The 19,932-nt window shown below is 48.6% G+C and overlaps 1 protein-coding gene across 1 annotated transcript; it reads left to right on the top strand.

The window, feature by feature from the left end:
• The first annotated feature begins 15,985 nt into the window (after positions 1 to 15,985).
• On the top strand, positions 15,986 to 16,954 carry LOC102934368 (olfactory receptor 51G2). The gene has a single exon (XM_007071011.3). It carries the CDS (start codon positions 16,019 to 16,021, stop codon positions 16,952 to 16,954), a length of 936 nt encoding a protein of 311 aa, XP_007071073.1. The 5' UTR covers positions 15,986 to 16,018.
• The last annotated feature ends 2,978 nt before the right edge of the window (positions 16,955 to 19,932 follow it).

Below are 19,932 nucleotides of genomic sequence, written 5' to 3'. Positions count from 1 at the left end.
AGGGTCAGTTTATCACCTGGATCCAGAACTGCTGACATTGGACATGAAAAACATGGGCCACCTATTCCATCCTGGACACTTACATCTGAGAAGACATGAGCTACTGATCTCCACTGTGTAGAGGGTGGTTCACGTGGCGTCTAAGACCTGGAGCAATGGGTGATGGGCTGTCCCCAAACACTGTTGAGGGAGGGCAATGCACTTGTGGAAGCAAACCAAGGCAGGCAGCAGCATTTAAAATTTGAATGTGTTCATGGCGAGCCAGCGGACAGGTGAGATGTTGGCTAATAAAAAGCCATATCGGTGGCTGCTCCAATCTCACTATTCTTGTTGATGCAGTCAATAAAGAGAAGGAATGTAGAGGTTGTTTCCTATTACACCCGGTCTGTAGCTGTTCCGTCTCTAGTTAAAAAACAAGGGGCCCTGCAAAAAGCTGCAAGGCTGTTCTGCAGCCGCAGTCCTGGCCCTTCCCAAGAGCTCTGGGTGCTGCAATATCAATGAGGGCTGCACCAGCGATGGATGGGGCTATTCAAGGGGCACAGACACCCACCCTTCCCCCACGCCCTCAGCCAGGTGCTTGTGACTGAGTCATGTCAGAGACATGATTAATGTCAGAGCCCCAGGAGAAGCCATTCACACAGCGCCCCCAGCTCACCCATTGATGGCTCTGCACACCACACACCTGCTGAGCCCACTCCCCACTGAGGCAGGGCAGAGCTGCGTGTGCGAGTGAGGGTCTGACACACAGGAGACCTAGCAAGAGACTCAGGCCAGATTCCCTCCTCCTCCCCTCAGTTTGTGCTGCCCCAGCAATGCAAAGGGGTGGAAACGGGCCTCAACTCCCCAACAAAGACGCAGCTAGCTCCTATCCCCGTCCAGCACATTCATTGTAGGTTGACCAACACTCAAAAGGCAAAAGCGGGACACATGGAAGAGCCCCGTCCCCACTGTGACCTAGCCCCTGCCTCTTGTCGTCCCCCCTGAGATCCCATTCCCTGCTCCTCCTCATTACTGAAGGCTCCATCCCCTGTCCAGGCCAGAAACCAGAGACGGGCCATGATAAAAACTGCCCAAGAGAAGCCCCCACCCTGCAGGATGTTCAAACCAGGGAAGTTGGTGAGTCTGGAGCTCTCCACAGTGGCTCCCTGGGCAGCTCTTACCAAAATCAAGCTCAGGTCTGATCAGGGGGGTGGATCGTCAGGGGAAGAGGAAGAGCAGAGGGTGGAGACTCAGGGAAAAGGAGGAGCAGGAAATGCATCAAGCCTAAAGCAATGCAGACCCCAGCAAGGAGGTCGCTGGGGGCAGGGGCTCATGAGTAAAGGAGGAAGATGGGGCTGGAAGGTAGGAGAGTCTGTTCTTTAGAGAAGACTGAATAAATGTAACTCCAAAGGGGCCTCTTGTTTTAAGTATTCCAGGCTGAGAGTAAGTCATTGCAAGGATCTTAGAAGGAAAGGCAGGGTGCCTGACTGTCTAGCTCAAGCCACCAGGGGGCACTTGATCATTACCTGTTAGGTTCACTCCCTCTGGGGCACCTGGCATTGGCCACTGTCGGCAGACAGGATACTGGGCTGGATGGACCTTTGGTCTGACCCAATATGGCCATTCTTATGTTCACAGTAGGATGGCACCCATCTGCAGGGACTTGGGCAGAGTGTGCTGTGCTCTTGTAAGTCATTACCAATGGGCGAAGGTCAGCCCAGCCCCCAGGCTACTCTAAACTCTGTTGAGGCAGGGGAAGAAACAAATCAGACTAGGGAATCAAACCTCTGTAACTGTCTCCTTGCCATCCCTGCTCTCTGCAGCTCATTGGAGAGCTCTGCTGGTGCAACAGACAATCCAGCTGGGCCTGTCACTGCTCAGATAACTGGAAGGCTGGTCCTGTGGTCTGGGGTGCCAGCAGAGATGTCCCTGGGGCAGTGGGTGACTTCTCCTCCATATTCGAGGAGATCGAGGCCCTGGGTCTGACCCCAGTCACCCAGGGGGATGGCAACCCTCTGCCAGAAGGCCTTGGTCCAGGCGACTTTACACTGCTCCCCCTTCCCACGACCACTGCTCCCACTCTCACTTTCGCGGAGCCCCTGGACACTTCCACCTGCCCAGCCACAGATGACAGGGAGGAGAGGAAGATACGTTGGAAGGTAAGGATAGGATACAGAGGGCCCTAGACAAATTAGAAATCTGATGAGGTTCAACAAGGACAAGTGCAGAGTCCTGCACTTAGGATGGAAGAATCCCATGCACTGTTACATACTAGGGACTGAATGGCTAGGCAGCAGTTGGGCAGAAAAGGACTGAGGGGTTACAGTGGATGAGAAGCTGGATGTGAGTCAACAGTGTGCCCTTGTTGCCAAGAAGGCTAATGCCATTTTGGGCTGTATAAGTAGGGGCATTTCCAGCAGATGGAGGGATGTGATCATTCCCCTCTATTTGACATTGGTGGGGCCTCAACTGGAGTACTGTGTCCAGTTTTGGGCCCCACACTACAAGAAGGATGTGGAAAAATTGGAAAGAGTCCAGCGGAGGGCAACAAAAATGATTAGGGGACTGGAACACATGACTTCTGAGGAGAGGATGAGGGAACTGGGATTGTTTAGTCTGCAGAAGAGAAGAATGAGGGGGGATTTGATAGCTGCTTTCAACTACCTTAAAGGGGGTTCCAAGGAGGATGGATCTAGACTGTTCTCAGTGGTAGCAGATGACAGAATGAGGAGTAATGGTCTCAAGTTGCAGTGGGAGAGGTTTAGGTTGGATATTAGGAAAAAACTTTTTCACTAGGAGGGTGGTGAAGCACTGGAATGGGTTACCTAGGGAGGTGGTGGAATCTCCTTCCTTAGAAGATTTTAAGGTCAGGCTTGACAAAGCCCTGGCTGGGATGTTTTAGTTAGGGATTGGTCCTGCTTTGAGCAGGGGGCTGGACTAGATGACCTCCAGAGGTCTCTTCCAACCCTGATATTCTGTGATTCTGTGGCACCTCTCTAACAGTCACCGAGCCCACTGAGGTGACGGTCAGTGCCACACGGCCGGGCCCTGAGTCACCAGGATACCCCTCCCTGATGCAGGGCAGCCGACCTCCTTCCCAGGTAGGGGCCCTGCTGCTGATTCTCCATCCATCAATGCCGTGGCTGCAGCACCCGCTATGGAGCAAGAGCCTGGCATCACCGAGTGCTTCCTTCCCATTCCCCTGACAGCTGAGCCCGACCGAGAGGTGCCACTCCCCTGGTAGCTCAGCTGCTGGGGCCCACGATCCTGATTCCACCCCTCTCCCTGATTCAGCTCCTGATCCCTGCCCCACCCTCACCCCTGCTAATCCCATCTCCCTCCCCTCCACCTCCCTTGGTGCTGCCGCCCCAGGGTTGTCTCATTCCCCTTGCCAGTGGATGACCCCCGGGGAGGGGCCTTCATGTTCCTCTGCCCCAACCCCATAGGGGCTGCTATTTTCCCTCCACTGCCCCCTACTGAGCCGGGGTCTGAGGCGGGCTGCGTGGTGCCAGCACATTGGACGCCATGCTGGGGGTCCGCCCCCTTCCTGACCATCTCGGTTGGCCATGGAGCTATGACAGGGGCCACGCCAGAGGATGGCCAGAGGCCCGTGACCCCACACACCGATAGGCTGTGAAAGGACCTGCAAGAGTTTCTCTAGGATGCTCGTGGGTCCCCGAATAACGTGCAGCCCACTCTCCAACTCTGGGGGGACTTTTATCAAATCCTCCAGGCTGTGAGGGCCATTTTGGGGGAGGGTAAAGGGATCTAGAGTCTGGCTGTTTCGGCCTATCCATGGCTTCCGTGACCCCCTGCTTGCTTAAAGGGTCAGCCATGGATTATTGCATGGCCCAGCTGCATCCCTGCCAGTGAGGATCTTCCCCCAACCCTCCCTATGGCACCCATCACCTTCGCTACACTAAATACCCGGGGCTGTAGGATGGGTCTCTGCAGGTGCCAGGTGCTCTCCTTCCTGTGTGTGTGGGGGGGGTTCTCTGTGGTCTTCCTGCAGGAGACCCACATGGATCCTTCCTGCAGGAAACCCACATGGAGCGGCGGGACAGGGTCTATTTTAGCCAAGTCCCAGCTTGTACAGCTGAAGTGGATACCCTGCTCTCCCTGGACCTATGGCCCGAGGTGCTGGGGGTTGCTGAGGCTGTGCCGAGCTGCCTGATGCACCTCCGGGTCCGCATGGAGGATCTGGTGGTCAATCTCATCAATGTCTATGCCCCAAAATTGGTCCCTGTGCAGCTGAGCTTTTTTCAACAGGCATTCTCGTTCCTTGGCTCCTTAGATCCTTGTGAGTGCCTGGTCCTGGGTGGGGACTTTACCACCACCCTCAGTGAGCAGGACTGCTCAGGGACCGAGCAGTGCCCAGCCTCCACGGACATCCTCTGGGAGATTGTTGACTCTCACTCCCTGGTAGACATCTGGTGCGACCACCATGCAGACGATGCGTTGAAGTTCACCTTTGTCCGGATGGAGGCCCATCGGTTCACCACTCCTGGTTGGACCACATTTACTTATCACGCTGTCACCTTTCACTGGCCCACTTCTCCAGCATCCAGTCGGCCCCATTCTCAGATCACCGTCTGGCAACCTGACAGACTCTCTCAGTGCAGAGAGGTAGGGGCTGGCCTATTGGCATTTTAATAACAGCTTGCTGGAGGATGTGGGATCCTACCCCTGTTGTGCAAGTAAGCCATGCTCACCTTGCTTCCAAAGAAGGGGGATCCCTGCGACCTTCAGAATTGGCATCTCATCTCACTCCTCTTGCTGGGGTCCATGCTGGCCAACATGATCCACTCCAACCAGACCTACACTGTCCCAGGCAGTACCATCTTTGATAATCTGTATTTGGTCCGAGATCTCTTGGAGCTCGGGTGTAGGGATGCTCTGTCGTTTGCCCTTCTGTCCCGGGATCAAGAGAAGGCATTCAACAAGGTGGACCATGGGGATCTCCTGGGCACTTTTTGGGCGTTTGGCTTCGGACCCCAGTTTGTGGGCTTTCTCCAGGTGCTGCATGCCTCTGCAGTGTGTCTGGTCAGGCTCAACTGGACCCTGACTAAACCAGTCAGCTTTGGGCGAGCGGTGTGTCAGGGGTGTCCACTATCAGGCCAGCTGTACGCTCTGGCAATCAAGCCCTTCCTCTGTCTCCTCTGCAGGAGGTTGATGGGGTTGGCGCTCCGGGAGCCGGAGCTGTGACTGGTCCTGTTGGAGTACGCCGATGACAGGCTCCTCGTGGTCCAGAACCCGGGCGACCAGTGTGGGTGGAGGCCTGCCAGGCTATCTACTCAGCGGCCTCCTCCGCCTGGGTCAACTGGGTCAAGAGCTCTGGCCTGGTGGTCAGGGACAGGTGGCAGGCGAGCTCCCTCCCACCCATGCTTCAAGCCATCCGGTGGAGCTCGGGTCCACTGCTCTATCTTGGCATTTATCTTTCTGCCATGCATCCATCTCTGCCAGAGAACTGGCTGGGGTTGGAGGACAGGGTGCCTGAGTGGCTGCAGAGGTGGACGGGACTACTCTGGTGCTTCTCCCTGCGAGGGAGAGCACTGGTGCTCAACCAGCTAGTCCTGTCCATGCTCTGACACTGGCTCAACACCCTGGTCCTAGCCCCGGGTTTCCTGGATGGTCTCCAGAGGCTGGTTCTGGAGTTATTTTGTTGAGGACTGCACAGGGTCTATGCAGGGGTCCTCCACCTACCCCTAGAGGAGGGAGGACAGGGCCTGAAGAGCCTGTGCATTCAGGTCCACATCTTCTGCCTCCTGGCCCTGCAGAGGCTCCTTTTTGGTGCAGGTAGTCTGGCATGGAGAGCACCCTGTGCCTCCTCTGAGGGCTTTGAAACAACCGGCATCTCCTTTATATCCATCTGAGAGGTCCTCTGTGAGACCTCTCTGGGATGCTGGTCTTCTACCAGGACCTTCTCCAGATCTGGAAACTGGTCTCAGAGACCAGGGCTGTGGCAGCCACCGAGGGGGCAGATCTTCTTGCAGAGCCACTGATACACAACCCCCAGCTCCATGTGCATGTGGTGGAGTCTCCCTCGGTGCAACAGAGGCTTGTCCCGGCAGAAGTCATTAGACTTGGAGACCTCCTGGACTATGACCAGGGAGACTGTCTGGATCCCCTGATGCTCGATCAGTGCATGGGGCTCTCCAGACCTTGTACTCCCCAGCGCATACTTCAGGAGGTGAGGCCCACTTTACCCCCCACTGCTCGGGCCTACCTCAACCGGGTCCTGAGGGAGGGTGCCCCCCACCCAGCCTACACCCCAGACCCTCCGGACCTTCTCATCAGGCTCCTGCCCCGTGGCCCCACCCAGCCATCCCACCCCTTCACCGTGGGCGAGCTGCAACCCGGACTGCACTGAGGAAACATCTGTACACGCTTGTGCTCCACACCCTTCATGTTGTCACTCTCATGTCCTATCCTGGCATGAAGTGGGGGGAACCTCTTTCCACCTCTGGAGGGTGAGGAATGCTGGTGGGCCAGCCTGTACTCCACCCTGGTCCTGAGGCCCACCGGAGATGTAAGTTGGTGGCTCCTTCACTGAGCTGTGATCACGGGAGTTTTCTTGGCATGGTTCACCCCTGTCCCGGACACCTGCCCCCTTCTGAGTGCACCAGGTTGCATCCCCTATTCCAGCTCCTCTTAGACATCCTTTGACATTTTTGGCTGCACTTTCCCCCTCACCTCCTTATATAAATACTCCTCATCCGTGGCCCCACAAAGTTGTGGGACCTCCTTGTCAGCCTCCTCCTAGCACTGGCCAAAATGGCCATCTAAAAGACCAGAGAGAGGAGGTTGGCTCACGGGGTTTCCTGAGACTGCAAGGTCTATTTCCGATCTTCAGTCCACTCACGCATCTGGGCAGAGTTCCTCTGGGTGGCATCCGCTGGCTCCCTTTGCTAGACACCTTCGAGGAGCAGTGGGTGCTGTCCAGGATTCTCTGTTCAGTATCCCCATCATGTTCCCTTCGCTTAGCCCTGTGACCTCACTCCTGTCCCTGTTTTATCTTTAGTTGTTCCCCGTAATTATTTGGAAAACTGAACCTGTGGATCCTCCCCTTAGGCTGGGGGAGGTCCTTTAGCAATGAGCGGGCTTCCACTCGCCTACTTCCAGGATCTCAATAGGACCACTTTTCTGTAGCCATCTGTCCTGACCCTGTCACATGTTCTATACCAATGGTCCAGTCATGGGTATTATCTCACCAGGTTTCTGTAATGCCAGCTATGTTATAGATGTTTTTATTTACTAAGACTATGAGTTCTTCCTGCTTATTCCCCATACTTCTCGCATTAGTATATAGGCATCTAAGATACTGATTTGATTCCCCTCCCCATGTTCTGTCTTGTCTTTCTTTTATCCCTGCTATTACAGCCCATGCTACCCCCAAATTCTGTCCCTTCCCCTAGGTCTCCATGTTTTTGACTTACCTGTGGGCTTTGGTCACCTGATCCTAGTTTAAAGCCCCTCTCATTAGGTTATCCAGTCCGTATCCAAATATGCTCTTCCCCTGCCTCAATAAGTGGACCCCATCTCTGCTCAGGAATCTTTCTTCCTGGAACAGCATCCCATGGTCAAGGAAGTATAGTGTCATGTGATCTGGTAACATGCCTTTGCATGCCCTGCTGAGTCATAGCAGCCATTATCCATAGGCTGTCCAGAGCATTCTCAGGAAGGCTCACCAGGTGGGGGATAAACTTCTCCCTAAGGTGTATTGTTTCCATTAATGGCCCATTACCCTGAAATGCCCTTCACAACCAGCTGTCTAGACTGGAAGCATTTTGCCTAGTGTTGCCTGATCTTTAAATTGTGTATTAATTATATAGGTTACTTAAGAATCCCCAGTTATCACTTTGAGGATTGACAGGTTCTAGTCCCAAAATCAGGCACAGTATTATTTAAATTATTCTGTATTTGGGAACCCCGATGTGCACAGTTAGGACACTCACATTATAGGAACTCTTTAATATTGACAAATATAGATTATTAATACATTTAGCACAGTCACAAATATCCCAACTTAATAAAATAGATAGATATTACAGAATGTACATCTGCACTTTCATATACTCCCACCATCCCACTTAAAACAACCTGAAGTGTTAGCCATTATCTTCCTCATCATCATCACCTTCCCCATCATCACCAGTGGCCATCATTCTGGCATCTCCCACGGACTACATCTCCTTCTCCCACTGCCCCTAGGATGGGATGCCACTTTTATAATATGTTACTCTGAGGCCATTATGTTTGATGCATCTTCAATAGGGGATTTTTCCCCTTTTCCTTATTTGTATTTCTTTATCTTACTACTGTTGGAGTGTCTTTTTCCTGTAGGTTACTATACTAATGATCTCAATTTATTATCATATATGTCAATTCATTACCATGGCCCTTTTTTGGTTAGGTATCTGTCATAAATATAAAAGGAAGGGTAACTACCTTTCTGTATACAGTGGATAACATCCCTCCTGGCCAGAGGCAAAATCCTTTCACCTGTAAAGGGCTAAGAAGCTAAGGTAACCTCTCTGGTACCTGACCCAAAATGACCAATGAGGGGACAAGATACTTTCAGATCTGGATGGGGGGAAAAAGGCTTTTGTCTGTCTGTGTGTATACCTTTGCCAGGAACAGATCAAGGATGCAATCCCTCCAACTCCTGTAAAGTTAGTAAGTAATCTAACTAGAAAATGCGTTAGGTTTTCTTTGTTTTGGCTTGTAAATTCACTGTGCTGGAGGGAATATGTATTCCTGTTTTTGTGTCTTTTTGTAATTTAAGGTTTTGCCTAGAGTGGTTCTCTATGTTTTGAATCTGACTGCCTGTGAGATTATCTTCCATTCTAATTTTACAGAGTGTTTCTTTTATCTTTGTTTTGTTCTTCTAACAAATTTCTGTTTTATAAGAATCTGATTGGGTTTTTAGGGTCCTAAGAAACCCAAGCTGGTCTGTGCTCAACTTGTTTATTCTCAAGCCTCCCCAGGAAAGGGGGCATAAGGGTTTGGGGGGATTGCAGCATACCTTAGTCCAAGGGCTAAGATTTTGTGCCTTGGGGAAGTTTTTAACCTAAGCTGGTAGAAATAAGCTTAAGGGGTCTTTCATGCGAGTCCCCACATCTGTACCCCAGAGTTCAGAGTGGGGAAGGAACCCTGACAGTATCACATTTGTTATTTCTGTCCTAACCAGTTATTTCATGTTTTTCCAAGTTGTGGTGTACCTGTTAAGTTTAAAATGGTATGGACTTGGGAAAGCCCCTAGGCCAACCTGCTTTAATACATCATTTCTGGACTTCATGCTTTAGCTCATCACCATCTATCTAGGTGAAAGGTCCCAAACATATGTGAGCCACCTTTGCTATCTGGGTGAAAGGTCCCAGACGTATGTATGCTAACTTTGCCTGAGCTCAACATACAGGATGTGGCCTGTAAGTCCCTTGTGTTACAGCCAAATTACTTTAATATGAACCTATTATAACCTATTATAATAAAACAAATAATTAAAATCATAAGGCAAAAATAAATCCATAAGAAAAGATATATAGGCAAGCAAGCAGGTTAGCCCTATAGGCCACACTAGTGGGTGTCACCCAGACATTACTACATTTGAATACAGCTACATAGTCAATATTCTTGACTTCTGATACAAAAATGATACATGCACAAAAATAGGATTATCATATTCTGCAAATCATAACATTTTTATAGACACCTCACAAGACACATTTTATACAAGATGCATTATAACTATATGATAATCATATAATGATACAATTATCATGAATATTGGGGCCAGACTTAGAACTGCCTCCTCACCTGCCCTGGAATCTGGATGGCACATAGAAAATGGTCAGGTTCTTCGGAAAGAGACTTGCTTTTCCCATGGGGTGGATTGGGGTCTCAGGCGAGGAGGTGTGGCATGGCTGGGGAGGCTCCGGCTACCCCAAGGGCTTCTCCAACCAGAGGGTGTATAGGGAAACTCAGGGCTCCAGCCGTAGATGATGAAGAGGCTCTGGGTTCTCCAGGATGTGGGAGCTTGGTGCTCCAGTCATGGGCCATGTTGGGAAACATTAGGAAAGGGATAGATAAGACAGAAAATATCACATTGCCTCTATATAAATCCATGGTATGTCCACATCTTGAATACTGTATGCAGATGTGGTTGCCCCCTCTAAAAAAGATCTATTGGAATAGGAAAAGGTCAGCACAAATCATGGAATACCATGGTTGGAAGGGACCTCAGGAGGTCATCTACTCCAACCCCCTGCTCAAAGCAGGACCAATCCCCAATTTTTGCCCCAGATACCAAATGGCCCCCTCAAGGATTGAACTCACAACCCTGGGTTTAGCAGGCCAATGCTCAAACCACTGAGCTATCCCTCCCCCCCCCCCCATGATTAGGGGTATGCAACAGCTCCCACATGAGAAAGATTGGGACTTCACTTTTTAGGGTGAGTTTTCATAGCAAACAGATAATTTTTCTCTGAAAGGTCAGGTGCCATGATGCTGCCCAGCTGCAGCTGCCTGGATCTCCAAGAGAAAATGGAGGCTTTTCATCTGCCTCTGCCTCGTAACATAAATGAAGGTTGCACTGACAGAGTCTATGGCTGCATTCTAGGTATGCAAAGGTCAAAATCTCCTGACCAGTCTATGGCTGTGGTATATTGCCCATCAGCTCTCTGTGCACCCCCTAAATCCTGTGCAATGACCCTTAAGGAGATCCAGTGAGTGGTGGCTATTGTGACAGACCCTGGTAGCTCATCTCTGATGAACCTATGTTACGAGGGAGCTGGGGAGCTTCCAGGAGCATTTGAGGAGGCACAGAGATTGTGGGTGTGTAGGTCTTGCTCACAGTGGATCACTGAGATCTGTGTATAACTTCAGGGACCCCTGGATCCTGGGGCCCTGTGTTATGCCTCAGGGAGAAGGGAAGGGAAGACCCCCTCCTGGAATGATCTGAGGGAAATTTCCATGTAGGGAGCATGGTAGAATCTCCCTAGCCTGGCCTGCACCCTATGTTTGTAATGCAGGAAAGGGGGCTGCTGGGGGGAAATCTGGTCCTATATTAATTATTAATTATTATTATTATTATTACAGTGAGATCACATTTGTGACAGCATCATCGTTACCACTCGGCTGCACCCCAGGTAGCCCTGTGACTAATCAGGATGAAACGAACAGTGATGACAAGCCCGGATTCCAGGAATAGAGCCTGCAGCAGGGCTTGTGCTACAGTTCACTTGGGCAGCATCACTGAGCATCCCCTGTGATTTGGCCTCCTGCAGTTTGCCATCAGATGGGCATCAATAGGAAAATTGAAAGGTGGATAGGGAATTGGTTAAAGGGGAGACTACAACGGGTCCTATTGAAAGGTGAACTGTCAAGCTGGAGGGAGGTTACCAGTGGAGTTCCTCAAGGATCAGTTTTGGGACCAATCTTATTTAATCTTTTTATTACTGACCTGGGCACAAAAAGTGGGAGTGTGCTAATAAAGTTTGCGGATGATACAAAGCTGGGAGGTATTGCTAATTTAGAGAAGGACCGGGATACCATACAGGGGGATCTGGATGACCTTGTAAACTGGAGTAATAGGAATAGGATGAAATTTAATAGTGAGAAGTGTAAGGTCATGCATTTAGGGATTAATAACAAGAATTTTAGTTATAAGCTAGGGACGCATCAACTAGAAGTAACGGAGGAGGAAAAGGACCTTGGAGTATTGGTTGATCATAGGATGACTATGAGCTGCCAATGTGATATGGCTGTGAAAAAAGCTAATGTGGTCTTGGGATGCATCAGGAGAGGTATTTCCAGTAGGGATAAGGAGGTTTTAGTACCGTTATACAAGGCACTGGTGAGACCTCACCTGGAATACTGTGTGCAGTTCTGGTCTCCCATGTTTAAGAAGGATGAATTCAAACTGGAACAGGTACAGAGAAGGGCTACTAGGATGATCCGAGGAATGGAAAACTTGTCTTATGAAAGGAGACTCAGGGAGCTTGGCTTGTTTAGCCTAACTAAAAGAAGGTTGAGGGGAGATATGATTGCTCTCTATAAATATATCAGAGGGATAAATACCAGAGAGGGAGAGGAATTATTTAAACTCAGTACCAATGTGGACACAAGAACAAATGGATATAAACTGGCCACTAGGAAATTTAGATTAGAAATTAGATGAAGGTTTCTAACCATCAGAGGAGTCGAGTTTTGGAATAGCCTTCCGAGGGAAGTAGTGGGGGCAAAAGATCTATCTTGCTTTAAGATTAAACTCGATAAGTTTATGGAGGAGATGGTATGATGGGATAACATGGTTTTGGTAATTAAATATTCATGGTAAATAGGCCCAATGGCCTGTGATGGGTTATTAGATGGGGTAAGATCCAAGTTACCCGGGAAAGAATTTTCTGTAGTATCTGGCTGATGAATCTTGCCCATATGCTCAGGGTTTAGCTGATCGCCATATTTGGGGTCGGGAAGGAATTTTCCTCCAGGGCAGATTGGAAGGCCCTGGAGGTTTTTTGCCTTCCTCTGTAGCATGGGGCACGGGTCACTTGCTGGAGGATTCTCTGCTCCTTGAAGTCTTTAAACTACAATTTGAGGACTTCAATAGCACAGATATAGGTGTGAGGTTTTTTTGTAGAAGTGGTGGGTGAAATTCTGTGGCCTGCGTTGTGCAGGAGGTCAGACGAGATGATCATAATGGTCCCTTCTGACCTAAATATCTATGAATCAGTTTGTGTGAGAGGTTAAAGCTGGAGCACACGAGGCCAAGCAACTGAGGTTCCCTGATGGCCAAGTGGCCCCCAAGGGGCTATGCGAACATGCTTCATAAAGACAGTTGCCTCCTTATCAGAACAGATACTGCCTGTTGCCTGTGCTACCTCTCCGATGACGCCTTGTCGTTTCGGGTGAAGACCTCTGATGTCAGCAGCTCCACGCCGAGCAGGAATTGGGTATGTTGGCAGGTTTCACAATCTTTACAATGCGAAGTGAAGGGGAAAGGCTGAAAGCTGTTTAAATTTAAAGATGTTCTGTGCCACCGCAGCGAACTCAGCTGGGCTGTCAGAGTGATTCAGTAACGGGGCTGGAGGACAGGCAGCACTAGATAGCTTGGGAAACCCCCCCTCCCCTGCATGTGCCCAAGGTGCTCAGTGCGTTATTCAAGATACACAGAAACCTGAGCTTGGGGTGTTAAAACCCTGATGCCTTGAGTCAGGATTTCTGAAGGGGTTCCAGTTACAGAGGTGTCGTGTCAAGGTTCTTTCCCCACTCTGAACTCTAGGGTAGAGATGTGGGGACCTGCATGAAAGACCTGCTACACTTATTCTTACCAGCTTAGGTTAAAAACTTCCCAAGGTACAGACTTTGCCTTGTCTTTGAACCCTATGCTGCCACCACCAAGCGGTTTAAACAAAGAACAGGGAAAGAGCCCACTTGGAGACACCTTCCCCCAAAATATCCCCCCAAGCCCTACACTCCCTTTCCTGGGGAAGGCTTGATAAGAATCCTCACCAATTGGTACAGGTGAACACAGATCCAAACCCTTGGGTCTTAAGAACAATGAAAAATCAATCAGGTTCTTAACAGAAGAATTTTAATTAAAGAAAAGTTAAAAGAATCACCTCTGTAAAATCAGGATGGTAAATACCTTACAGGGTAATTAGATTCAAAACATAGAGAATCCCTCTAGGCAAAACCTTAAGTTACAAAAAGACACAAAAACAGGAATATCCATTCCATCCAGCACAGCTTATTTTACCAGCCATTAAACAAAAGGAAATCTAACGCATTTCTAGCTCGATTGCTTACTAACTTAACAGGAGTTGGAAGGCTGCATTCCTGATCTGTTCCTGGCAAAAGCATCACACAGACAGACAAATGAAAGCCTTTTTCCCCGTCCAGATTTGAAAGTATCTTGTCCCCTCATTGGTCATTTTGGGTCAGGTGCCAGCGAGGTCACCTTAGCTTCTTAACCCTTTACAGGTGAAAGGATTTTGCCTCTGGCCAGGAGGGATTTTATAGCATTGTATGCAGAAAGGGGGTTACCCTTCCCTTTATTTTTATGACATGCCATGTGCTCTGGGCCCGATTCTGCCAGAGGCTGTGTGAGAGGAGAGTCCGCGTAATAACAATAACTAGTTCCCAAATCATCTCAGTTTTATTTCATCCTGGAAATTTAATCAGCAAATGCATTTTCAGAGGTCTTATTCTCTGGCTCGATTGTGAAAGCAGGAATTCAGAACTGCATTGCTCTGTGTTAACAGGTCCCATAGGCCATATTTCTGTTTCCTGACTGGCTAGGGCTCCAGCCTTTCTACCCTGTAGAGGCCCCTTAGTTCTACAGGGCTACCGGCATCTCAGCCCCGTCTCTGCTCTCCAAGTGCCAGATGTCAGGTCTTGTAGCCTGCCCTCTCATGGGGTGGAATCCTGCGATCCTCCCACCCTCAGACTGGGCCCTGGGCTACAACACACTGCAGGCTGACTGTGCTTGCCAAGCAGGTCCGAGTGGGTTTGGCACCTGTGGCTCTTCCCTCTGGAAGGCTGTGAGTAGTGGTGAGATGAGTGACCAGCCAGACTTTTTGAACCAAAATACTGTTTAATCTGAACATTAGGAATAAAGTGTAACTTGGGAGAATGATAGTTTTCAAACAAGTCTTACCCCAAGCCCTCCCACAGTGATGGGATCCCAGGCAGGCTGAGTCTGATAGGCTCTTCCCACATTGTAGCTCTGGTGTGATCCCTCAACCTCTCTGAATTGCTGACTGAGAGATGGCTTTTCTTGAGCTGCTTTTTTTAAGAACCTGATTGCTTTTTCATTGTTCTTAAGATCCAAGGATTTGGGTCTGTGTTCACCTGTACAAATTGGTGAGGATTATTATCAAGCCTCCCCAGGAAAGGGGGTGTAGGTCTTGGGGGGATATTTCACACTCTAACCTGAAAAATCACCTCTGAAAAAAGATCAGAGGGAAAAGAATGGGCTGACATGTGTGTGCTAAAGTAAATATTATGCCAAATCTTTTCACTGTAAGACAAATATACAAACCAAACTTTCAGGACATGCATGTATATCGAAAGCCAGCAGCAGAGTTGTTGGACTCTCTACAGGAAGAAACAGCGGTAACTTTATTTCTTAATGGGTTTTTCTTTAGAAAGTATTTCAGAAATACTCCAAATACTGTTTACAATGGATTTGTGCTATTAACTCTTTGTTCAGTGAACAGTTCCATGAATCCGTCTTCTGGTCATTGCCAAGAAGCTGTTTCTAACGCTTATACTCAGGGTCATGAATGCAATCCCCCTGCAACTCTCTGGAGTGGAGAAAATAAAAAAGATATCTAATGAGACAATGAAATGCATTTATAAATAGCTTCAATGCAGGGGGGATAAATATAATGACCGTTTTCACCATGCACGGCCCATGTGTTAGAACACGTCATGATACAATGGACCACACTCAGAAGTGGAGGGCCAGAAAAGGTGTCTCTGGGAAGGTCAAAACTGTAAAATTACACAGTGTTCAAGTAGCCTATGGACTTACCAGCCCCGACGTATCAATGGTGCCAAGACCTTAGCAAGATTCAAAGGGGGACTGGAAATTTATATGGCTAACCATAAAATCCAATTACAGTTGGGAGGATTTTTTTTTAAAATAGTCTTGGAGGGGCTCTAAACCTTCCTGATTTACACCACAAAATATGGCCAATGAGTGGCTGTCGTGGGGGCATTTTCCCTGGGAGCAGGTTATCTCATAGTTGCGTATTGGAGGACTTCTTCCACCTTCCTCTGATGAATCTGGAACTGACCACTGGATACTGTGCTAGACCGGACCGCAGGTCTGATCCAGTCTGGCAGTACCTATCTTTCTTTCAGTGGTGTAAATCCAAGACAATTTTTTTCCTCATCCTCATTGAGCTCCTGGGAGTCTCTAGACCTCCATTGAGAACAGAAAGATGTCTCATTAAATATCATTAAATATCATCCTGTTCTTTTTCCTTTCAGGAAGGAAAGTTCAAAACTCCTCTGACCTGCCCAGTCCATTATGTCAGCTGTCAATGACACCAAATCAAATTCTGCAGTGTTCTTTCTCACCGGAATACCTCGGCAGGAAGACGTCCATCCCTGGATCTCTATCCCCTTTTGCTTAATGTATGCCATTTCGATAGTAGGAAATTCAGTCATTCTGTTCATTATAAAAACAGATCCAAACCTCCATGAACCCATGTACATTTTCCTTTCCATGTTGGCAATCACAGACCTTGGCTTATTGATAGCCACCATACCAACGATACTGGGCATATTCTTATTTAACTCTAGGGACATCAGCCTTAATGCGTGTTTTGCCCAGCTCTTCTTCATCCACACCCTTCAGTGCATGGAATCCTCTGTGCTTTTGTTGATGTCATTTGACCGCTTCATTGCAATCTGTAACCCACTGAGATATACTTCCATCTTAACTCTGCAGAGAGTAGCAAAGATGGGACTGGTGTTTGTGCTAAGATCAGTGGCCGTAATATTCCCACTCCCCTTTCTCCTTAAACGGTACCAATACTGTGGAGCCAATGTCCTCTCCCATTCCTATTGTCTGCACCAGGACGTCATGAAAATGGCTTGTTCGGATATCACAGTGAACAACATCTATGGCTTGTCTGTTGCAATCTCAACGATGGGTTTGGACTCACTGCTCATCTTCCTCTCTTATGTGATGATCATCAAAACTGTGCTGAGCGTCGCATCCCCCATGGAGTGCCTTACGGCCCTGAACACCTGTGTCTCCCACCTCTGTGCCGTCCTGCTCTTCTATATACCAGAGATCGGTCTGGCTCTGATACACAGATTCGGGAATAGCTCTTCTCACTTGCTTCAGATTCTCCTGGGCTATGTCTACCGGCTGGTTCCTCCCCTGATTCATCCAATCGTGTACAGTGTGAAAAGTAAACATCTTCGTGCAAGAATAATCAGAGTGTTCATCAAGTGAAAGGTCAGTTAATCACCTGGCTCCCTCACTGGTGACACGGGAGATGAAAAACATGGGCCACAGCCACCTATTCCATCCTGAATTCTCTTCCCCCGAGACCCCTCCCTCTGTCCTATCTCTTCCCTCAAGTTCCCACCCCCTGCTTCTGCTTTTTATCTGAGCCTCTGTCCCCACTCCAGGCTGGAAGCCAGAGCCAGGCCTTGGTAAGAGCTTTCCAAGCAACCAGTGCCACTGTGAGGAGTCCCAGACCCTCCATCTGCCCTGGACAGGTAACTTGAAGGCCCGAGAGAAACTACCAGCCTGTGTTCCTGCCCCCAGGATATATAATCCAGGTAAGGTGGAGAGTCTGGGGCTCGCCACAGAGGCCTGGGTTCCCTGGGTAGCTCTTACCACAGCCCAGCTCTGGCCTGGCCTGGGGACAGAGTTTGGGGAAGTGGAGGAGCACGGAGTAGGGCTTAGTGGGAAATGATGGGTCAAGGGGGGCTTCCCAAAAGAATGTAAGTTGGGGCAGTTCTCTCTATATATATCAAGACCAAAGCATGTCTAATTTAGCTTGTTGTGAAATGTGAGATAGATGAGTGTAGACGTTTGACATCTGCCTTTTATTTTAAAACCATTTTCTCATGGATCCATTGTCTCTGGCATGTTGTGCACATTTCATTGTAAGCAGCTACCACAGTCACAGTTTTGCTTTTGCTATTATTCCAATGGATTATAGGCTCATTCATGAACCAAAAAAACCCTCAAATGAAAAACAATGAAGCTGAAACTGATTCAATTGAAGCCTCGCCCCTGCATATATCAGTATATATATTTATGTGGTGGGGGGAGCATGAACTTTGACAGACGCAAAGAAGGGGGTATGTTCAAATAAATTAGATAACAACTGATCCAATCTGACATCCTGTATAGCACAAGCTGCAGAATTTAACCCAGTTGCCCCCGTATTGAGCTCAGTGACTTGTGCTTGACTATCACATAACTTGTGCTCATCTAAAGTGTATCTTCCAGGAAGGCATCCAGTCTTGGTCTGGAGGTATCAGGAGAATCCACCACTGCCCTTGGCTCTTTTTTACACTGGTTAAGTACCCTCGCTGTTAAAAATGTTTTCCTCATTTCCAAATTTAATTTGTCTGGCTTCAGTTTTCACCCATTGATTCTTGTTATACCTTTCTCTGCTAGATTAAAGAGCCCATTTGTGGCTGATATTTTATCCCTGTGAAAGTTCTTGTATACTGTCTTCAAGTCAGGTCCCAGTCTTCCCTACTTCTACTCTCTATGCCCCTGTTTATACAGCCAAAGGTAAATTGGAAATGACAGAGGAGAAAGACATCCTGGGAGCTCATGTGGAATTGTTTGTCTGCTATGACCCTCTTTTGGGCCCTGGCCAATGGATTTTTCCTCAGTAGATTCAGGAGAAAGCATAACTCAGTATAATCATCTGGAAAAGGAAATGATCTTGGGTTCCTGTTTAATGATGTCATCGGAGGTTAATTCTCTGAGTTTCTGGTCATCTCAGTATGCTTAACAGGCAGCTTCGCCCTGCTCAGCCATTAATCCCAGAGAGAAAGGATGGATCAGGGGTTAAAGTGTTATCCTGGATCTCAGAAGAACTGGCTTCAGTTCCAGGCTCTTCCACAGATTCCTTCTATGACCTTGGGCAATACAATTAGTCCCTCTATGCCTTAGCAATGTGTGTTTTAATAGAGCTCTGTGTAAAGGTATACATCTTGGAAGAAGGGATGCTGGCCATCCTTACCTGATGAAGGACCCAATGCTGGGAAACAGTGACACTGAAAAAGACTTGAGGGTCATAGTGGATAATGAGCGGAACATGACCTCCGAGTGCAACACGATGGCTGAAACAGCTCGTGCAATCTGGGATGTACAACCAGGGGACTGTCAAGTAGAAGTAAAGAGGTTATTTAACCTCTGTATTTGGCACTGGTGCCACCCCTGTTCATAGAATCATAGAATATCAGGGTTGGAAGGGATCTCAGGAGGTCATCTAGTCCGACCCCCTGCTCAAAACAGGACCAATCCCCAACTAAATCATCCCAGCCAGGGCTTTGTCAAGTCTGATCTTAAAAACCTCAAAGGAAAGAGATTCCACCACCTCCTTAGGTAACGCATTCCAGTGCTTCACCACCCTCCTAGTGAAAAAGTTTTTCCTAATATCCAACCTAAACCTCCCCCACTGCAACTTGAGACCATTACTCCTTGTTCTGTCATCTGCTACCACTGAGAACAGTCTAGATCCATCCTCTTTGGAACCCCCTTTAAGGTAGTTGAAAGCAGCTATCAAATCCCCCCTCATTCTTCTCTTCCACAGATTAAACAATCCCAGTTCCCCCATCCTCTCCTCATAAGTCATGTGTTCCAGTCCCCTAATCATTTTTGTTGCCCTCCACTGGACACTTTCCAATTTTTTCATATCCTTCTTGTAGTGTGGGACCCAAAACTGGACACAGTACTCCAGATGAAGCCTCACCAATGCCGAATAGAGGGGAATGATCAGGTCCCTTGATCTGCTGGCAATGCCCCTACTTATACATCCCAAAATGCCATTGGCCTTCTTGGCAACAAGGGCACACAGTTGACTCAGATCCAGCTTCTCATCCACTGTAACCCCTAGATCCGTTTCTGCAGAACTGCTGCCGAGCCAGTCAGTCCCTAGTCTGTAGTGGTGCATGGGATTCTTCCGTCCTAAGTGCAGGACTCTGCACTTGTTCTTGTTGAACCTCATCAGATTTCTTTTGGCCCAAGCCTCTAATTTGTCTAGGGCCCTCTGTATCCTATCCCTACCCTCAAGCGTATCTGCCACTCCTCCCAGCTTAGTGTCATCTGCAAACTTGCGAGGGTGCAATCCATGCCATCTTCCAGATCATTAATGAAGATATTGAACAAAACCGGACCCAGGACAACCCTTAGGGCACTCCGCGTGATACCAGCTGCCAACAAAATATGGAGCCATTGAT

The sequence above is a fragment of the Chelonia mydas genome, chromosome 1 (assembly GCF_015237465.2).
Source record: "Chelonia mydas isolate rCheMyd1 chromosome 1, rCheMyd1.pri.v2, whole genome shotgun sequence".
In the NCBI taxonomy this organism is placed as follows: Eukaryota; Metazoa; Chordata; order Testudines; family Cheloniidae; genus Chelonia; species Chelonia mydas.
Note: the sequence above shows the minus strand (reverse complement) of the source record. Positions and strands in the feature narration are given on the sequence as shown.